Genomic DNA, 22355 nt, shown 5'->3' with positions numbered 1-22355 from the left:
ATGTCACGTCCTACCTGTTAAATTAGCAATGACTATCCCGCACAAATCTTTGGGCCTCTTTTTCGCTTACGAAGTGCCCGAATTCGCGTCAAAATATGGGATGAAGCCGTTTCGTATATGCTATTTAAAAAAATTAATTACGACGCTGTTTATTGATGAATATGACTGAAAGTTGGCACACAGTTAGAAAAAAGGTCATTTTAGATTATGTCAAGCGACAAAACTCGTGCGATTACCAGAAGACCGTTAAAATTAGATTTTTACTCTTTGGAGTAAAATATTTCTAAAACTACCGGGCGTGGAGGTTTTGTCGCTGACAAGGTAATACATGAACATTTCTTCTTTTTGGTTGTAAAATTTCATATGAATATGACGAGTACTTTTCCCGTATTTTACAAAACACCATCCTAATTTGCTCTTCAAGTTTCACACTTATTACGCAAGATACAACCAAAGGTCGAAAAAAAAATGCCGAATAAGCGTCCCATATTTTCGCGTTATTTTCCTCTTTGCGGGTAATCCAAATAAATGACACCTTTGAAACTGCATAACTTGTTTATTTATGAATGGATTTTCAAAATTCAAAAACATTTTTACTCAGTGGAGATAGGGCTTTGATTTTAGACCAAAATTTTCCTCAAAAAGAGAAAAAAACATTTTTTATAGTCATTGCTATGTTAAATGTTGCTGTTGGCCTGGGACTGCTTTTAAAGCACTTTGAGCACTTTGAGCATGTTAAGCGGATATTGTGCTTTATAAAAGCTCAAGTTTATTAAAAATATTTTTTTCTTTACAGAATATTACTAAACATCCCAGTAAGCTAGAGACATGGATGTAATGTACACATTGAGAACAATTATCACCTTAGTCGGCAAAGGACATAACTCTTTAAATAATTTTTCTTCCTGATTTGATGATTTTTAATTCCCCTTGGTCAAAAACAATTTTTTTTTTTAATCACAGAAAGTAGTGGTTCAGTTACTAAAAATGGCAATAGGTGGTGATTATTTCAGTGATATAGTTCATCTAGATATTGCTTTCATAATTTGCTTTACCTCCAATAAAATCTTAGCTGATTTCAATGTGCGAGTAGTATAGCTGAGATTGGTGAGCGCTTGCTCCACATGCATAAGTACAAGTACAAGGCCCCGGTGTAGATGAGACTTTTTTTATCCAAGCCCTCTATCCACCTGGCAATAATTGAGTAACTGTCAAACATGCCTACCCTGTCGCACGGCTTTGAGGAATCAGAAATACGAAAATGAGGAATCCAATGTAAGCATACGTTGCAAATCAATTGTTTGCCCTTGCTGTCTCAATGCTTTTTTACCTTTGTTTTATTTTTTTTTTTGGTACCAACAGCACCCCCTTTCCATAAACTCAAATAATGTGGTGACATTCTGAAGTGCATCGACCAACATAAGTAAAAAATAAGTGTTGAATTAAAGTTAAGTCTGATATACAAGAGTTGACTTGCCACCACCCTAAAATCAAAATAGATTTGTGTGAAAAAAATGTTGGGAGAATTTTAAGAGAGCCCCAAAATTAAAGCAATTAAGACCATGATCAACTTAATCTACAATACATATATAATCACAATCATCCATAGTTTATACAGCGCAGAGCAGATATATCGACAATGGTTATAATAACATCACGCTTACATCGACATGACATCAATGTCTCCTTTTTTCCGCTATATAACATTAGTAAATATAGATCGCATATATCGTCATTGACCAGAATCGTGATGTCGCGGTCAAGTCAAGTCCCGTGCCGTGCCATTATTTCTCGGTACTGATACCAGTAATGGGAATTTTCCATTCAATATTCTTGGCTTCAAACACATTGGCTAATGAGAAACGCTCCCCACATCATCCACTACATGCGAGACAGTTATCTGTCTTCGCAATCTGCCTGGCCAATCCTGGACTATAACCAAGCCTGAGTGTCCATAAATGAGATAACCTCCCCCCCACCCCAAAAAATTAAATTGAACAACGAACAAACAACTATTTCTCAATTTCTCTGAAATGCAGTGTTGATGCTAAGCTTATCAGTTTCGATATTATCGACAAGGTCATAATCAATGCCACTATTACTGATACTCAGTCTCAATACCAGTCGACAATAGTTAAGTTTTAGAAGACGCCATTGTTGCCCATGTGGAGTCAGATGAGGATAGTGTACCATTGGGACCAGATGACAGCGTGTAAAGTAACTATCAAGTCCCTCCACTATTTTGCAGCAACTTCATGAGGCCGCTTCCTTAATTGACATCCTTGCCAGTGCTGAGTAGATAAAATTATTTTTGACCTTCAGAGACCACAATAACAGACGTTTGAAAGTCAAATAAAGTGAACTGTCATGAATTTCAAAATCACCCGTTTTAAAGGCCACCAAATAATCCAGATTGACTTCCCTTGTTATTATCTGGCATTTTCTCATTTATTTCCCTTTCATTTTTTGGAATGACTGAATATCGACATAAATGGAAATCACACAAAAACTAAACTTCACTATAACGTACATGAAAGCACCTCCCTCCCACTATTCCAACATGTCAGTCAAAGAAATCACTAACAAGGAATTATGCACCAAACTTCATGCTGTTATATAGATTTTCCTCACTTCAGAGAAATGGGCATTCGTAAACATTCATAAATGGCTGATACATGTTTATGGTGACTCATGTGCTGGCATTGTTTACTGGAACTAACACTGTCTCCACTGACATTAACAACCAGACTCACAGTGGTCATGAACAAACTGCATCGACCTCAGCATATCAACTAAATATTGATGAACTTGATGCAAGTCAATAGCAGATAATGCAATCAAAACCATTGCAAAGGCTTGAAATTTCATGGGGAAGAGTTTGCTATATTGTTAGAGAAACCCTGGATAACATATATGTATGATTTCCGTTGGACACTGAGAATACTAACACAAATGGATGACCACATTGAAAGAAGCAGCTTTCCTGAATTCGTCAAACACTCCCTTATAGTCCCCATTTGGCAGTAAGTGACTTTTTCCTTTTCTCAAGGGGACATTTGTTGGCAGTGATGGTAAGGTGACAAATGCGAATCAATAGTGTCGAAGCATGTCATGTGAATTCCTCTTCAACGCAATGCAATAACTTGCATCATTGGATGGGATAAAATGATAAACGGAAAGGAGCTTTGTTTAGAGACCCCTGTCAATTTCGTATCTCTCTTAGATTTGAAAATATCAGAGCAGTGTCAAGACTTTTCATCCTACTCTTGCAAATCTTTTATCTTACAAGCCCTCTCATAACAAAACCACACTGTTTTTGGATATCAAAAAGATCGGGAAATTAATAAAGTCAAATGTCTACATCAGAAAACTGTGACAAATAATATTCCATTGCTTGTATAGTGAGCAAATAATACTTGTTCTTTTTTGAAGCTGTTATAATCATTTTTGTGTCCAATTACACTTTTCTAACTCCCTTGATCTGATCTCTATTTTCAACAGTTAGTAAACTTTCAAATAATTGATAATGTGTTGGCACCTGACTTAAACTGCTCAAGGAACAACAACTTAAAATGTATTTCTACCTGAAACCCCAAAGTATTACACCTGGTGTTTACACAGTAAGAATTGAGACTTCAAATTAAAAGCTTTGCAATCTGGGGATTAAGGCCTGTAAATGGTTGGTGAAAAAATTGTTGGAACTTTTTGAACACGCAAAAATAGACAACAGAACAAATATGTGGACTAATTAATACAGATATGACGTGTCAATAAACTAGACAAATCCTGTCACTTTCCCCAACTCATTTATAATATTTTTAAGCTGATTCTTTCGTTTATTTGGATTAATCCTCATAAAAGAAGAAGAAGACGAAGAAGAAGAAGAAGAAGAAGAAGAAGAAGAAGAAGAAGAAGAAGAAGAAAAAGAAGAAGAGAAGAAGAAGAAGAAGAAGAAGAAGAAGAAGAAGAAGAAGAAGAAGAAGAAGAAGAAGAAGAAGAAGAAGAAGAAGAAGAGAAGAAAAGAAGAAGAAGAAGAAAGAAGAAGAAGAAGAAGAAGAAGAAGAAGAAGAAGAAGAAGAAGAAGAAGAAGAAGAAGAAGAAGAAGAAGAAGAAGAAGAGAAGAAGAAGAAGAAGAAGAAGAAGAAGAAGAAGAAGAAGAAGAAGAAGAAGAAGAAGAAGAAGAAGAAGAAGAAGAAGAAAGAAGAAGAAGAAGAAAGAAGAAGAAGAAGAAGAAGAAGAAGAAGAAGAAGAAGAAGAAGAAGAAGAAGAAGAAGAAGAAGAGAAGAAGAAGAAGAAGAAGAAGAAGAAGAAGAAGAAAAGAAGAAGAAGAAGAAAGAAGAAGAAGAAGAAGAAGAAGAAGAAGAAGAAGAAGAAGAAGAAGAAGAAGAAGAAGAAGAAGAAGAAGAAGAAGAAGAAGAAGAAGAAGAAGAAGAGAAGGTGGTGGTGGTGTGGTTGTGTGTGAAGGAGGAAAAAGAGAGAAATCAAAACAATCACGGTCGTGAGGAAAGAAAACTTCCGCTGAGAGCTTTCGAATAAAAATATTTATTTCGCATTATTTTTTTTCCGGTTGTCTTTGAGACTGATACAAAAACAAAACAAAAAAAAACATGAGAAGGAAAAAAGAAGAGTAGGAGAAATACACGTGTGTCAGTAGCAAAAATAGAGAGAAATGACCCGGTCCGACACACGCTGTGCGTGCTAGTTATTTACGGACTAGGCGTGTGTTAGACATTCGCGCAAACCCTCTCTTGCTGCCTGTCACACAGTAGGCAGGCAGTGAATACATCCACATTTAGATGAGCATGTAGATGGAATTATAATATACCTAACTGACTAGACGGTCTAGTTTTGTTTTGTCTGTGATGCGACGGCATTCGAAACGGAATATTGTCAAGGAATGAAATAAAACGAATTTTATTTTTACCTTTAATTTTTAAATAAAATATTAGCACTTAACAAAATACATAGAGCAAAATCGTACTCCCAGAAATCCGACAATAGTCGGAAGATTTACAGGCCTGCATTATGTTCTAGAAAGTTCCTGCCTCTCTCTCACACTGACCTGCCCTTATCATTCCTATCCCACTCTAGGGACTCTCTTACTCACTAACCCACACCATGCCAACGTTTCATTCACACTCCAACCACAATTAAGTACAGATGAAACAAGTTATATTCCATTTTATTTTATTTGTTTTCCATGTTCATTTGTCTATTGTTGTGCTGACGAAGAGTTTGTACCTGAAATGTCCATTGCATGTTTTCTTCCCATTCCATTATCACTCTTTCATTAGTATTTCCGCGATCCCAGGCTTCAGACAGCCCTCAACGCTCTCTACATTGTTTTGATACCTTGTCAATTTTGTATCGTTTATAACTTTGAAAATACATGAGCGGCGTCAAGACTTTTCAGTCTGCCCTTGTATCAATGTTCAAGGATTGATTTTTACCTGCATCTCGGGGCTCCCTCCTTCATCCCGAATAAGCAGTAAATAACTCTGCCCATCTATTATCACTTCCTTCTTGAACCTGCCACCTGGATTAATAAATAAACAATTATGTAAAATACATGTGTGTGTAAATAAGATGGATACATGATAGATTTTTTATTTAAAATCAAATTATTGTCAGATTTGACTTGACTCAGGTGACCAAAATGTAATAAGATAAATGGTTTTGTCTATGAAAAAAATGCTATTTCAAAACATTACAGTGAAAAACCAGTCAAATGTTTTAAATTGGCTGACTTGTCATGGTCTGATTTGCTTACTTAAATGAAAAACATCTATAGTTCCCCTACCTAAACTGCTCTGTTTACTTCACCCAGAACTCACAACTAAAGAACACAGTTAAAAATGGTGGTCAAATCTCTCTCTCTTTCAATTTATTTAGCTTTTCAAAACATAACACTTGTGTAACTTTTGTATTCGGCATAACTTTCTTTTTTAATTGAATTACTTTTCAACATGTGGACCAAAGAATAATGATCATGAAAGAAATACAGATATACTGCTACAGTCATTAAAAAAAAAACCCAACAAAACAAATAAAAAGCAAACAATAAACAAACAAAAACATTTCAAACCTTCTGGTGACTCCTCTTGCATGTAAGACCCTGTAAGGTAACGGTGAACGAGAGCAGACTTCCCACTTTGAACACTGCCCAAAATACCCTGGACACGGAGAGGAGTGAAAACTTGATTTATTTATTTTCACAACACCAACACCATTAAATCATGTAAAAATCAAAATGTTCAATTTTGAAGCCCTACAAGTTTCAAAATGATGGTCTGACTCCAACAGAGGCATAACCAAAGACACAACAGTAAAATTCAAAACAAAAAATCTGTGAGAACCATCAGGCACATGGATACTTATACTTATATATGTTTTTGAAGCATGAAATAACAATAATAATAATAATAATAATAATAATAATAATAATAAAAATAATAATAATAATAATAATAATAATAATAATAATAATAATAATAATAATAATAATAATAATAATAATAATAATAATAGACTCTTATATAGAGCACACGGTATCCTCAACAATGAGGCTCTTGGCGCTTTAAATTACATCAACACTAAACAATATTTAAAGTACATGACATCAAAAAAGAAATGTTTCTTGAAAACAAACAATAATTTGGATTATCGGATGCTCTGTGGAATGGTGTTCCATACAGACGGACCAAAATGAGAAAGGACTTTGTTCCCGCCTTTGTACGAATGCGTGTAATAGCCAAACAGGTGGTGTCACTGAAGGAACACTAAGGTCGGGTTGTTGAATATTTCTTTAGGGAGTTCTGTGAGGTAGGGAGGGGCAGTATTTTCCAGACAATGATAAACTAGGACACATGCTTTGAATTTGACCCTTTTCTCAACAGACAGCCAGTGTAATCCACGATGGAGAGGTGTGGCAGAGTCAAACCTCCACCTTCGAAAGACCAATCTGGCAGCATCATTTTGGACTGCCTGCAGACGCTTGAGCTTATTTTCCGAGACACCAAACAACAGAGCATTACAGTAATCTAGATTTGAAAATAAAAAGGAAACAACCAGTTTCCTTTGTTTTGTTTGTTTGTTGCTTTAGGTCTCTTCCAACACAATTGAGGTTATATGAGAGACCGCTGAAACAAAAAAAACAAGCAATCTAACAAAAATAGTACAAATGTAAATCAAAATCATAACCTAAAGATATCATAAGCTAAATTATAAATAACCAAGAACAAACAGGCAGAAGATTTACAGAAAAAAAAATATCCCTGTCAAAAATACAATCACAAACTAAAGAAGCAGGATAGGCTAGTAAAGAGAAGAAGAAACGACATCACTATCGGATCCTACACCCATGCGAACATCATAGGTATATGATTCAAGGGTGATGCTCCCATCCAACCACCCACAACCAGTTTCCTGGTAACATCCTCAGAAAGGAACTGTCGAATAGATCCAATTTTTTCAAATGACACATAAATAGCAAAGTCGTTATTAACTGTCTGAACAGGAAGGAAGTCTAATATGAAACTCTGCCACATTTAGGTTCATTGAGGAGGCTGTAAAAATGCTAGTCTTTCCCAAAGTATTATCTAACAGGTTTAACAAACTCAGATATATCCAGTCACCATTGTGTGAACACGAGGATAAGAGAAAATCTAGACTCCATCTAGGATTGATACCAATAATTAGGAATGTGAGGTAAGTGCTCCCCCACTAACTATCACTATCAGCACCCTCCCTCATTAATGATGGCATCAATCAAAGTGGAAATTACCCCAACATAAACTAAAGTGACAAAAAGTTCACAAAAACAAATATATGTATCTCATGACCAAATTAAATTACAGAAAATCCTCTCACCTTTATGGCACCTACAGAGATAAATAAGTGAGGCAATTACCTCATATAACCCAGTCGTACACTACATATTTAAGACAACAAAATGCTGAACAATCGTAATACCTACCAATTTTAAATCGGGCACAGAGCGACTTAATGTCCATTCCTGACTGTTTACGAAAGAATCTGGATTTTAAAAAGAAATAAGAGAGTAAATAAAAAAAAGGTCACATTTGCCAAAATGTTAAGTGTGCTATATAATGGTATTGGCATGATGTCATCTTCTAAATATCAAAAGTTTTGCTCAGAGATGTACAAGTCCAAATATTCTGGGTATTATTTTGCATAATAATAATAGACTCAATGGACCAACCGATTAATCAACTTGTAAAAACTATCACTTTGAAATTTGACACATCTCAAATATGAAATCGTTTCTTCCAGGTGATACATCACTGATTTTATCAGACTAGATTATTAACCCTTTGCAAACAGGCCTTCCTAATTAATAGATAAACAAAATTCAGAATTAGTGCAGTCCGGCTGGTGTTAGAAAATTTAAAATCCAATAGCGCTAGAAAAATTCTGGGAACCCTCATTGACTCCCGGTTAGGTCCAAGATAGAATACTAAACTGCCCCTTTTTTTTTATGGAACTGCCCAGACTTATATATCAAAGATTTGAATGATACTCATGCTGCATAGAGTGTAGTGTTAAGATTTCAGGATGTTCACACCCAGAACCAAGCTTAAAATTTTTGACGATCATCATCATCATCAAGTACCAGGCCTGGTGCAGACATCGGCGATCATGTCCCTCCAACCATATCTGTCCTCAGATCTTCTCAATAGCTCGATTCCTGTCCCTCCACCAATCCACCCGTTCAGATTTGACGATAGGTCATTATATATATATATATATGAGAGAGAGAGAGAGAGAGAGAGAGAGAGAGAGAGAGAGAGAGAGATAAAGAGATAGAGAGAGAGAGAGATAGAGAGATAGAGAGAGATAGAGATAAAGAGATAGAGAGAGAGAGAGAGAGAGAGAGAGATAAAGAGATAGAGAGAGAGAGAGAGAGAGAGAGAGAGAGAGAGATAGAGATAAAGAGATATAGAGAGAGAGAGAGAGAGAGAGAGAGAGAGAGAGAGAGAGAGTTTGATGGGGCTTTTTTTTCTATTCAGGGGGAAGTTATAAAATAATCTTTTTAAACACTATAACTGTACTACCCACCAGTTTTCTCGACTGATGCCATAAAAATGGGAGTGTCACCAAAATTCATGTAACTGAGCATAGGTGTCATAATATGACACAAGACATGATGGTGATTATTTTACGGATCCACCACTGGACCTGAGCTTTTATCAGAGGAAAATGCTTGACACTGCAAAATCAGCGGAAAATTTATGAGAAAATCCCAAAATCCCGTGGAAGATATGATCACTGACATATATTGACGATATTGCATTTCTGTGATATAATATTTGTCAAACTTTGTCTCTTAAAACTCAAATGAAATGATCCAAAAGAAATGTATAGTTACTTTTGCACATGTGTGTATTGTGCAGAGAATCCAAAAAGAGCTCTAAGGTACAAGAAGATAGGTAACACAAAAAGCAAATACAAGATTAATACTATTCAAAAGCCAGTCTGAATAGGAATGTTTTCAAAAGTTTTCTAAAATTACTGAGCTCTGGGTTCTTTGATTTCTTTATCAAATTTGTTCCATACTTTTGGGGTCCCGATGGAGAGCATTTTTTTTCTGCTAGATATAGTACACTTTAGGAACATTAATCATTTGTTCAGTTTGAGACTGGAGTGGTCTAGCAGGAGTATACAATACAAGAAGCCCAAAGAGAGAAGATGGATCTATATCATTTAGGCATTTTCATTTGAACGCCAATTTTGAACTCCACTCTCTCTTTAGAAGAAGTGAATGGAGTGATCTAAGGATGAGCCTGGTGTGCTCTGTAGGCTTAGAAAGGGTCACTAATCTAGCCCTATTCTGCATTCTATCAGTTACACAATCCTGGTCGGCTCATCACAGGTGAATTCACAATTTTTTTGGAAGAATTGTGCAACTACAAATGGTCTTGTGGTATGACACTCGCTTTCGGATTGGAAGGTCCTGGCATTGAGCCTCACTCGGCGCATAGTTGAGTCCTTGGAAAAGGCTCTTTACTCACATTCTCTCACCGTACTCAGGTTTAAAATGAACACCTGCCCGTTAACAGCGTTGTCTCTGAAAAAAATTGGAATATCACCAGACAGGCATCATGTCCCGTCCTAAATGTAAAATGTTGCTGTTGGTCAGGGACCCCTTGTAAAGCACTTTGAGCATATTTGGTGGATATTGCGCTATATAAAAGCTCAATTTAAATTTAAAATTGGTGTCGATCAATTTTCTTATTTTTGCTAATGTTTCTAAGATGAAAACGGCTAGATTGGCAGGCTTTTGTTTTTGGCTGAAAACTGCTATGTTGAACATCTCCAATGTCTAAAAATGTTTCATTAATTTTGTGTCTTTGATGATTTGTACCAAATATTATTAGGACTTCAGCTTTGGAGCCAATGAGTTTTAACCTGTTTGATGTCATCCAAATTTTGACATTTGAACAGCATTCTAGGATGATGGTTAATGTTGTGCTGATGCCTATCAGCCTATACTGTCTTTTGGGAGTGGCACATATAGCTGGAAGTCATAAGTGTATGAACGATGAGGAACTTCACAAGTCAGAACAAGTAAAGGTGACGATGTCACCTTCCCCAGTGTAGATAAGGTTGTGCAAGGGCTTGGTTTGAGTCGGGACTGATTAAGTGCATCCCTTAATGTCTGAGGAGCTCCACTTCTTCACTGCATTGTTGGTTACCCCAAAGAATTTGTTTCCAATACAGGATAGAAGGAGTCGATGATCAATGGTATCGAATGCAGCACTAAGATCAAACAAAACTAATAGAATATACCATTTTACTTTGATGTGCTTTATTAAATCTAGACAGTACAGTGAGTGCGAATGAGTGTATATCTGTGTGTTTATCATATATTGTGATATCCATAATTTTTTTCAATTTGCCAGCAATTCATGGCTGTCATTATCCCCAGACACCTGTCTGGGGATAACCAAATTTTGTTATTCCCAGACAGATATTTGAAACTCCGCTCTTTTAAACAATTATTATCCACATTCCAGAATATTGATTGTTTCCAAATGCACATAGAAATACGGAAAGTTAATAAAATATATATAAAAACATAAAATTAACCAACATTAAAACTAAATCAGTTGTTACTACATATACACAATATGCGTCGACTTCGAAGTGGGTGTCATGGCTGAATGGTTTAGTCGTCTGCCCTGGAATTTTTACCAGAATTGACGCTCAAAACCTGGTTCCGCCACTTTTTTTTTACATTCCGTCTTCTTTTTACAGAACGGTGCAAGGGATAAATGTCCCATCCATCCTCCCCCACCTCTTGTTTTTTTAACTCTCTCTCTCTCTCTCTTAGTTCCGTTCTAGTTTCTAGCAAATTGTCATATTCGTCCCCACTCCGATCTCAAAAAGTGTCTAAAGAGGATACATAATTAAAAAGCAAACAAACAGAAATAGTCAGAGAACGACCAAATGGTCAGATAGAGGAGAAAAAAACAAACAATAATTAAAAAAAAAATAAAAACAATTTTAAGAAATTCATGCTCAGAAACGGAACAAAAGGTCAAACAAAAAGGAGATAAGAATAGACTCGCACAAAAAAAAAAGGTGGGGGGAGGATGGATGGGACATTTATCCCTTGCAACGTTCTGTAAAAAGAAGACGGAATTTAAAAAAAAAAAAAAAAAAAAGTGGCGGAACCAGGATTCGAACCCACAACGTCGATTCTGGTCAAACTTCCAGGGCAGATGACTAAACCATTCGGCCATGACACTCACTGCGAAGTCGACGCATATTGTGTATATGTAGTAACAACTGATTTAATGTTGTTCAATTTTATATTTTTATAGATATTTTAATTTTATTAACTTTCCTTCTATGTGCATTCGCAAACATTCCATATTCTGGAATGTGGATAATTGTTTAAAAGAGCGGAGTTTCAAATATTATGTGTCTGGGGATAACGAAATTTGGTTATCCCCAGACACCCAATTCATTTTCTTCCCATGTGAGGATTCAGAACTACCCAATAAGTTAGATAAATTCTAGATCACTGTAGAGATTATCCACTTGAACGAACACCAGATTCTCTTTGGACTGCGTAGTTATGTCACCCAATCTTAGAAAAATGAAGACTTATCAGACTTCCATCATTATGACTACTAATGACTCACAAAAAAAGGTCAGCTTATTGACCTATTGTTTTTTAAAGTCCACTTTCCCCTGAACGAAGTAAATACTTGGTGATGCAGATCTGCGGCCAAGATAAACACCAGATTATAAATCACACACAATAATGCTTTATCGCTCTGCTGTAGCTCTCTGAAATGTGATAATTGTTTAAAAGAGCGGAGTTTCAAATATTATGTGTCTGGGGATAACGAAATTTGGTTATCCCCAGACACCCAATTCATTTTCTTCCCATGTGAGGATTCAGAACTACCCAATAAGTTAGATAAATTCTAGATCACTGTAGAGATTATCCACTTGAACGAACACCAGATTCTCTTTGGACTGCGTAGTTATGTCACCCAATCTTAGAAAAATGAAGACTTATCAGACTTCCATCATTATGACTACTAATGACTCACAAAAAAAGGTCAGCTTATTGACCTATTGTTTTTTAAAGTCCACTTTCCCCTGAACGAAGTAAATACTTGGTGATGCAGATCTGCGGCCAAGATAAACACCAGATTATAAATCACACACAATAATGCTTTATCGCTCTGCTGTAGCTCTCTGACAACCCCCCCCCCCCCCCCCGCCCATCCATAATCTAGCGCAGCAGACCACAATAGACAAAAAAAGACAGGGCAAGGGGGAGCTACCCTCTTGAACGGTACCTTCGTCTTAGTATAACTTCAATGAGTTAAAAAAAAAAAAGAAGAAAAGACACATTAAACTTCGACTAATCAGGCTTTTTAAAAATCTCGAGACATTATAAGTTAAAACCCTAAATAAAAAAAATAAAAAAGATTTTAAAATTCGGACTGTTGCCAAAAATGAATGTTGAATTATTTATCGAATATGAATATGTGAATTGAGACTTGTATTTTCTAACCATCCTCAGTTTCATGTTTTGCTGTTTTAAAATTTATTAAGAGATAACTGGTTATGTGGTGCTAGGATTAGAATATGCAATCATAAGAATACACACCCTCAATGCAGACAACATGTTCTCGTATTTGTTGTTGTATTAGTGGATCTGGGATGGTTTCGATGAGATCATAAATCGCATAAATACTGGGATGTACACTCTCGAAACGCTGAATTTCTTGCCTAATGGCAAGCGAATTACTCCAAAATGACTGCATCGGGCTCCGAGCATTCATTTTGATGATGTGGAAAAATCATTTTTCTGAATCATACAACATCTTGTTACAATCCATTTTGGCAATATTTCACAGATAATCCTAAAATTGTCTGATAATACCACTAATAATGGCCTGCCTCAAAATTTACAGACATGAATAGTCTACTATTAACGCATGCGCAATGAACAAAACTAGCCCATGCGCAAGAGAATATGTCTGGAATTTCCGGTTTACTTCCTTATTTAAAAGGAGGCGTGGCTGCAGGCGTGGCTACCGGTTCGTTCGATTGAAAACAAAGTGTGGAGCTTGACCATAAGTTAGGTAAGAGAGGATTTTTGTTGGTAATGTGGCCTCGCTATTGTTATGATAATTTCATTTATATTGTGTTATAATCTCTTGATACAATAACATCGTATATGTTGACAAACTGATGAAAAAATCATTGCAAACGAAGCTTTTATGCGTTGCTAGGGCAAGGTGAGTAGTGGGAGTCGATCTGTCATCTTGCATGTTTTTTAACTTTTGTATGTTTATTTTGTGGGGTTTATTTTGTTTTTCCTTCATCAATAAATTGAAATGTATTTTTTTTTGACAGATCCTGTTTTCATTGTCTCTGTTTTATTAACACGGATATGTATCTGTCATTATAGATAGAACGAAATTTACTTCACTTTTTTGTTATTGATTGTTTTTGCCAGCCATTTTTATGAGTAAGAAGATAGATATCTAGACGTCTATCTAGATAGTTCTCACTGAACTCTGTCAGACTATAAATTTCAAGGTTAAACATAGTTTTGTGTGTTTGTACATTAAATCCGACCGGCGGATGTTATGAGTTTCTTTGATAAACACGAAACATCAATTCTTCATTTCAGTCCCTCCCATAGTGGGCAGTGATTTTAGACTGCTGTCTTCTATCTTCCTATATATTCTGTTTTCCAACTTGCTTTCTGTCTTTGTCGTGGAATGAGATACTTAGTTTTGTTCTGGACCTGGTCAGAATTCTGGGCTGGGAGAGAAACATTCAAATATGTAGTCGAATTAGTTTTAAGAGATGCCCCCCCCCCCCCCCCCCCCCCCACCTTATAAACCATCTCTCTGTTGTTATGCAGTATATTAATATATTTTTTATAATATTGGCATTTAAGCATTTGAGTATATTCCTCCAACTGGGCTCCTATGCTTGTGTCTAGATGAGATTTTTAGGTGATCTCAAAATAAATACAATGATAATGTGCTCTTGGAACCTACATCTGTTCCCCTAAATGAATCAGTCCCCTTTGTCTTACTTTTTCAGGTGTACTTCTACTTTTAATCGTCTATAATTTTTTTGACAATCTCATTTCCTTCCTTTTCACCGGCGCTGAAGTGACTTAAATGTTTTGCAAGCGCCTTAAAACCTTTAAATATATAAAACCAACATTTTCAGTCCTTAAAAATTCAAAGCTTTCGGTTATGATCAACATAATGTTCTGTTTTATATTTCTCTCACCAGAGTCAGAGTATCAGCAGATATTGAAGTTGTTTTCATAGAATTCTCACCTTGAATAATTATCAAAACGTAATACATCTACAATGAATGTGGCACATGAAGTAGAGCTCCTTGTGGAGGAAATCAAAAGATTGGGTAAACCAGGTAAGTTTTGCTCTATCAATAACGAAATGATGGAGTGACAATCAAACAGCAGATGTCCTCTGGCCAGATAATTGTTTGTTTCTCTCTCATTATTTCATGCGCAAAAAAAATCCAACAAAATGAGTTGATGAGGTGGGCATAATAGCAAATTAGGACATGTCGCTAAAAATCTCCTTTTTCTTTTCTTTCTTTTTTTTCTCCTATATTTACTTCCAGACTTTACAATATAATTTTATGGCTCAAAGACTATTTTCTAATTATATAATTAGATCAGATAATATATCCTACCTGTACTTATTTACAAATCTCATTTGATACCACCGAAATGCTCTCAAGCCATCGTCTAATATTCTCTATTACAACAATGTCAAAACTTTCTGATATCAGAGTAGTAAACATGTGTGTGCGGCGTGTATCTAGAATTTACACTCCCGTCCCCTCTCCCTCCGATTTAAACAATTTTTTATCGTATTTTTATAATAAGTGGTTTTCTCTCTCTCTCTCTCTCTCTCTCTCTCTCTCTCTCTCTCTCTCTCTCTCTCTCTCTCTCTCTCTCTCTCTCTCTCTCTCTCTCTCTCTCTCTCACTTCTCTTTCAATATATATAAGTAATAATGATGGATAGTCCAACACAAATGAGAACAGGTCTGGATGGAAGGTCCTTACTGCAAAATCATCTCTTTTGTCTCCGTTACGATCACCTCGGTGAGGTGATATGAGTGTGGAGTGCTCTATGGGTTAATAGCATGGCGTACTAAAAGAGTCATTATAGTAAGGCTATGGTTAATAGCCATGGTATTTAAAGTAGTTTAAAGCATTAGATGATATTGTTCACCAATCAGACAGCATCAAATTTGGCACCAATGATTTATTGTATATTGCTTATCTATGCATTTCTTTCTTTCTTATTTTTCAGGTACTGATGGAAAGTATGAGGTGACTTTTGGGACAATATTCAATGATGACAGATGTGCTAATATTTTCGAGGCCTTGGTTGGAACTCTTAAGGCTGCCAAGAAGAAGAAGATTGTCCACTATGATGGGGAATTGCTTTTACAAGGGGTTCATGATAGTGTAGTTGTTACTCTTTTACAGTCTTGATTACTTGTTTTGTTATTATTTTTGCTACTATCTGCATTTTATTGATGTGCCTGCTAATAAATTCAAAAATATTTCTACTATATTTCTATTGACCAATTGATGAAATTGTACTCTTTTTCAGCACTCAAGACCCTTAACTGCACTGCAATGGAAAATTTGTATTACAAATTTAGTTTAAATTTTCAAAAATTCATTCGCTGTCTTTTTAAGAAAAAAAAATTGTTATTTTAGTTTCTTATATAAGATTAGGGGTTAGGTAATGTTGTCATTCATTTTGCTAAAATATTTACTTACCTTCATTGATAAAGTTGAAATTCTCAACTTTGTAAGGTAAGATTAATTGTAAATTTAAACGTTGTGCATACTGCCATTTACTTCTGGGGGTCATGATAACTCAAATAGCAACACTTTTGACTCGCACGCAATCTGGGTAGAGAACGTTTATTTTGTTTGTTCTTTTAATGACCTCCAGTAAATGGGTATCTGAAGTCTATAAGATCCGTTTGAAAGAAGGCCGACTTTGCAATTCTAACATAGATCCATTGGATAGAAGGCTTACCTTACAATCCCAACAACACAAGATTGATTAAATACTATAGAGTCCCAACAGGCGCTTTAGTTCTTGGAGATCAGGAGAATAGATCTTACAAATACAGATCCTTTATTTTTTGTTTTGGTTTATTTTAATGCCAAAAAGAAGATTTAAAATTTGAAAACAAAAATTGCAGACAACAATACTTGATTTAAAGGTTCACTTCTTGTCTTTAATTATTGTCGACTTTTGATTTGTTATTTATTAAGTTTCTTCTCAGCCATGTATTTGAATGCTCAACTTTATGTGTTCTAAATGAAGATTTGTCTTTCAGGTTTGTCGTTCCTTGTCATATTATTTGTATACTTATTGAATTCAAAGAGAATTATGCATCAAGTTCATATTAAATTGTTAAATAATAGAACCTTAAAAATCTTGACACATTGTTGTCAAGAATTTTCTAACCAATATGAACAATAAGTAATGTAGTTGGTTCAAAAAAAGCGAACAAATACGTAGATGGAAAATGCCATTTCACAATCTAATTAACATTTATTCCAGGCAATATACAAGGTTGCCAATTTTCCGTATACGAGTTACAGAATTCAGTATGTTATAAATCCTCAGTATATTTTCCAATCGCCTGCTAAAAAGACAAAAAATTAGTATGTAATGCCTTTTTTACTGCACGTCAGTGCTCAGCAAGGATAGTTCAATGTGTTTGCACTACAGTTCAGTAAATTTTTGCCTCCTGAATTGGCAACCCTGAACAGAGACAATATACATGTATTTTGATATTCAGCTCCTGTGATATTACCAGTTGAATGACGCACACTTTTTTTTTCTTACACAAGTCAATGAAATCAAATGAACCTAAATTAGTAGTTATTACATAGTAATTGTATAAATTTTATATTTTGATGTTTCTCTTATTTCATGTTATTTGCTTTTCTCTTTTCAGTTGTTGGGTACTTGAACATTTTATGTAATTTGTGTGGTGCTTCATTGTGTTCATGAATATATTATGAAAAGCTATTGTTGATACAGTAAAGCCTCAATATACTGGATTGTTAGGGACCATATAATTATTTGCTGTAAAGCAAATAGTTTTTAAAATCAATAGGTTGAATTAATCTCAGGGCGGGGGGTGGCATTATATTATCATCTATCTATGCTTTCCCTTTATTCACTTGTCTCTTCCATGGCGTGTGGCTGGGTGGGGTTCCTGACCTCCCATAGTGGGCAGGGAGGCACTTACTATGCCTTCTATCTCCCTATATCTGTTTTCCAATTGCTTTGTTTCTTTGTCTTGGAATGAGAGTACTTAGTTTTGTCCTGACCCTGGCCGGATACCCTAGCCGGGAGGGAAACAGTTGAATGTATAGTTAGAGTTTTGGGAGATTATATTTTTTTTCCTTGTAAATCATCTCTCTGTTATTTACTGTTATTTTTTAATTTTTGTAAACATTTGAGTGTATTCCCCTGAGTGGGATCTTGTCCGGATGAAACATTTAGTAATCTCAAACTAAGTACTCTGATAGTGTGCTTTTGGAATCTACATCTGTTCCCTATTTGTACCATTCCCCTTTGTCTTACTTTTTCCTCAAGTCCTTTTAACTGTACATCTAGAATGTTGTTACTATCCATTTGTCATCCTTTTTAATGGCGCTGATATGACCTAAATGTGTTGCAAGTGCCGTAAAACCCTTAAAAGCCAAACAAAACAAACAACATGGGGTTGTGTGTTATTGTTCTTGAGACCATTTCTGAGATCTTTTACTGGGGGAGAGACAGTCACAGATAAGTATCCCTCTGCTTGATGTGGTATTTTTTCTCTGTAATCATCTCTTTGTTGTATTTGATATGTATATTTTTGTAACGATCTAGTCGGGATCATGTGCCACTTCGCGTATGGGACTATTATGTGCTCTCAAACAAGGCAAAGAAAAAAATTGCAACAGGAATTTACTTTTGTTGTCTCTGCCCCACCCCTCCCCCTTATGATTCCTTTAATTTCTCTTTTTCTTATCTGCATACATGATAATTTTACCAGGAATGGAATGACCTTCATAACTGTTGCAAGCGCCTTCAAAGCCCTAAAAATCGACAATCATATATTGATATAATAATGTTATTGGTCCTTGGTTTGGCAATAAACGATTTGGGTAATCAAGGGGTGTTGCAAGGTTTTACTGTATTTACAGTTTTGAGAAGAGTCCAAATTGCAAAACGATGAAATGAACGAATAGTATGGATTCAATAAAAAAAATATTTTGATAATTTTTTGTCATACTTTGCTTTTTTCCCCTTCTAAATGACCCACATCTCAATCTGTTGGGCAATTTTGTTCGAATGAACAAGAAGCGTGAAATCGAATAAATTGTGAAATTTTATTCGGGCTGACATGTATATTTTTAAGAAGAATGAAGGTATGCAGGTTTTGAAAATAAAATTTTGGTTAATCCATCCTTACCTCAACCTATTTACCATTACCAGACTGAATCGATGAGTAAGAAAATCGGGTAACGCCCTCCTTACCACCCATAGGAAAATCGTCACATTCGTTACAATGCAGCCAACATTTTTCTCATTCTAATTTCTTTTGTACATCATAATATCTGAACAAAAATATTTGCTATAATTGTGTTGAAGAGCTCGTTTAGCAGAAAGAAATAGGCATAGCAAGAACTAACAGCTTTTGTGTTTGAGTGAAATAAATCTATTTTTGTATAGGTTGGGTGTGAAGTTTTGGGGACAATCTGGAAAATAGCCGATAAGGAGAGAGTTAATGGATTGGTAACGGTGGGTTATTTTATTAGTGAAATAGTTTTTTCAAGAAAGATGAGTAAAACTACAGTCTGGGTGGGGTTCCTGACCTCCCATAGTGTGCAGGGAGGTACATACTGTGTCTTCTATCCCCCTAGGTTTGTTTTCCAACATGCTTTCTGTCTTTGTCTTGGAATGAGATTACTTGGTTTTGTATAGTTATATAGTTAGTTTTGGGAGATGCTATTCTTTTTCTTGTATATCGTCTCTCTATTATGCACTGTATTATGTTTTGTTTATGTATTATATATGATTTGTAAACATTTGAGTGTATTCCTCTTAGAAGGGACCTGTGCTTGTGTCTGGATGAGACTTTTAGGTGATCTCAAACTGAGTACACTGATAGTGTGCTCTTGGAATCTACATCTGTTCCCTATTCGAACCAATTCCCCTTTGTCTGCCTTATTCTTGGATGCTTTAATTGTAATTCTAGACCTTTTTACTATCCCATTTTCTTCATTTTTACTGGCGCTGATATGACCGTAATGTGTTGCAAGCGCCGTAAAACCCTTAAAAACAAACAAAACATAAAACTACAGTAATTAAATCAAGAATAAATACTGTGACCAGCTTAAAATCCCTGTTATAACCGAGTTCTGTTATAGTCGGATTTTAAAGGAAACAACCCAAATGACCTAAATCACTCACTTCTCAGTAGATCGGTGTGTATGTGTGTGTGTGTGTGTGTGTGTGTGTGTATGTGTGTGTGTGTGTGTGATGTTACGCACTGCCTGTAACGCGTTTTGTGGATATTGCTCCATATAAATGCTCAAGTAAGATACGAAGCAAAGACCATACCACTGAGCATCCATGCTCTATTTAGTGCTGCTCTGACCTTGCAAACTTGATAGAAAAACAGATGTATGTGAGTTTCACACAAAATTTAATGTCTTATGGGAATTAAGGGACTTCACCTCTTGACAAACAGTTTTTACTCGCTGGCTTCGAGCACGAGAGAAGACAAAAAAGCCTGCTGGAATCCGAGCATGCCGAAATGGGAGGTAACCTATCTACACCGTTCTTCAATTATTATTTCCTGGCTTATTTCCCTTATCAGTCTCGCAATATTAAGCTGCTGGAACGTGTTGGTAATATTTAGCAATGTCATTAAACGCATTGGAAACCACAACGTGCTGACAAATGCTTTCGCAAACATCATTCATGCGAGTTACAACTGATCACGAATTTTGATGATTTTGCTAATACAATTAATAAAGGGGGCCAGACAGGTGCCATTCTACTGGAATTCAGCAAAGAATTTTTAAAGTTCATCAACAAAGCCTCTTGAAGAAGAGTGTTTTAGGTTCATCCGTTGAGGAAGCAATGTGAATGAGTGAGTATGTAGTGTGAAGTTATAAGAAACGTGGGCCCACTCTGTCCCGGCCCTTAATATTGAGAAGAAAGAGACAATAAGACAAATAAATTGAGTAATTTGAGCCAGTTAGCTCTTAATTCTTTTTGCCGAAGAAGTCCTTAAAATCGAGGATGCTTCTGTGTGGGCGTGATACGTTGTTGACTTATTTGATAATTGTGTCGAATGCTGCTTCTGATGCCATGCAGTAATAAGCCACGAACAGAACCGGCTGAAAAGTGTTGATGTCATTCCTCTCCAACTACATCAAACTGCTGGTACGCACTGACACTGAGAGTATTTACTCCTTCCAACTCAACCCATCCCAACCATACTCACGCTAAATGAAAAATACATTGACAATGTTTAGACGTCTATGCGTCCTGTAGATGAGTATCTTGACTTTTTTAAAAATGATAACCCTGTATTTAATTTACCATTGGGGTTTTTATCACACTGCGTGTTGACGAAGTGTGCTGTAATTGTAATAGTACCAAGTAGTTATAATGACTTATTTTATAAGGAAAAAAATCAGTCACCTAGCTCCAGAGAATTCGGCAAGCGAGTATAGTCCCAAGCATACAATTACACTGTCCTGTTTACAATAATCAAGGCTTTCGAAATGTCTAGCAGCAGTGTGGATGGAGATTTGCGAATTCGAATTATCCATTGATCTTTTTTTTTCTTTTGGGATTAGCGACAAGGATAATATGATAAGGGGATGTGTTAGGCGTGTGACATGAACTACAATGCCAAAAGAAAAGAATTCAAACTACTACGAGGGCTCTTTCATAATTAACCGAAGAATGCCTGTAAAATCCGCGTTTTTTATGCTATCAACAAAATTCTTACACGTGTTCATACCTTGACTCGTCCTTCATTTCTCTACGTAACAGCCAAGTCTGTCGACACACTTCTGCCAACGCCGCACCATGGAATAGATACCCTCTCGGAAGAAATTTCCGTCAAGGTTTTGTAGCCATTTCCGCACATGGTCAACAAGCTCTTCATCGACATCAAAGCGCTTTCCTGCCAGCTCACGTTTCAGTGGTCCAAAGAGGTGATAATCAGATGGTGCAAGGTCTGGACTGTGTGGTGGGTGTGGCAAAATCTCCCATCCATATTTCTCTAGCCAACCTTGCGTCACTCGTGCTGTGTGGGGTGTAGCGTTGTCGTGTTGCAAAATGACACCGTTGGTCAACTGCCCTGGGCGCTTTCTGCGAATGGCCTCCCTAAGCGTGTCAAGAGTTTGGCAGTACCTTGCAGCATTGATTGTTTCTCCAGGTTGTAAGGTTTCGAACAGAATAACACCACGACTGTCCCAGAAAACAGTTCCCATTATTTTCTTTGCTGACCGCATGACTTTGAATTTCTTCGCGACAGGTGAGGATGGATGTTTCCATGTCATCGAATCTTGCTTTGTTTCTGGGTGCAATGGTGCAACCAAGTCTCATCACCGGTGACTATGCTGTCAAGAAAAGTCACATCGTACCCTAGAAAGTCTCCGCCGGCGTTGGCAGTATGCCCGTGAACCCTGCGTGAGCTCTTGCTTCTTCTCAAAAGTTCCCTGCAGATGTCCAATCTTTGTTCTTTATGATTGT

General features: G+C 36.2%; 2 protein-coding genes across 12 annotated transcripts in view; one reads left to right on the top strand and one right to left on the bottom strand.

Moving 5' to 3' along the window:
- Positions 1 to 13493, bottom strand: part of LOC144957980 (arf-GAP with GTPase, ANK repeat and PH domain-containing protein 1-like) — a 184330-nt gene extending 170837 nt beyond the window's left edge. For 10 of the 11 annotated variants that reach the window (XR_013642285.1, XM_078889541.1, XM_078889542.1 and 7 more), the window contains exons 1-4: positions 13154 to 13493; positions 7976 to 8034; positions 6086 to 6173; positions 5451 to 5536 (exon numbers count right to left, since the gene is read on the bottom strand). Coding sequence is in view for 10 of the 11 variants with exons in the window: in XM_078889541.1 (XP_078745667.1) it covers positions 5451 to 5536; positions 6086 to 6173; positions 7976 to 8034; positions 13154 to 13328 (408 nt within the window). In the remaining variant the exon portion in view is untranslated. The remainder of the gene's footprint in view (positions 1 to 5450; positions 5537 to 6085; positions 6174 to 7975; positions 8035 to 13153) is intronic. The other variant, XM_078889540.1, reaches the window with a different exon arrangement.
- Positions 13494 to 13528: 35 nt separating this feature from the next.
- On the top strand, positions 13529 to 18857 carry LOC144957688 (costars family protein v1g158749-like). The gene is made up of 3 exons (XM_078889047.1): positions 13529 to 13631; positions 14806 to 14946; positions 15861 to 18857. Exons 2-3 carry the CDS (start codon positions 14886 to 14888, stop codon positions 16043 to 16045), a joined length of 246 nt encoding a protein of 81 aa, XP_078745173.1. The 5' UTR covers positions 13529 to 13631; positions 14806 to 14885; the 3' UTR covers positions 16046 to 18857.
- The last annotated feature ends 3498 nt before the right edge of the window (positions 18858 to 22355 follow it).

The sequence above is a fragment of the Berghia stephanieae genome, chromosome 12 (genome assembly GCF_034508935.2).
Source record: "Berghia stephanieae isolate SIO BIC M18660-M18661 chromosome 12, UCSD_Bste_1.3, whole genome shotgun sequence".
Lineage (NCBI taxonomy): Eukaryota > Metazoa > Mollusca > Gastropoda > Nudibranchia > Aeolidiidae > Berghia > Berghia stephanieae.
This window is presented reverse-complemented; position numbering and strand designations above follow the sequence as displayed.

Excerpts from the sequence above, each read along its gene's own strand:
- LOC144957688 (XM_078889047.1), top strand. The coding sequence starts at position 14,886 with ATGAATGTGGCACATGAAGTAGAGCTCCTTGTGGAGGAAATCAAAAGA. Across the intron at positions 14,947-15,860 it reads CAAAAGATTGGGTAAACCAG|GTACTGATGGAAAGTATGAG; the intron begins GTAAGTTTTGCT and ends CTTATTTTTCAG.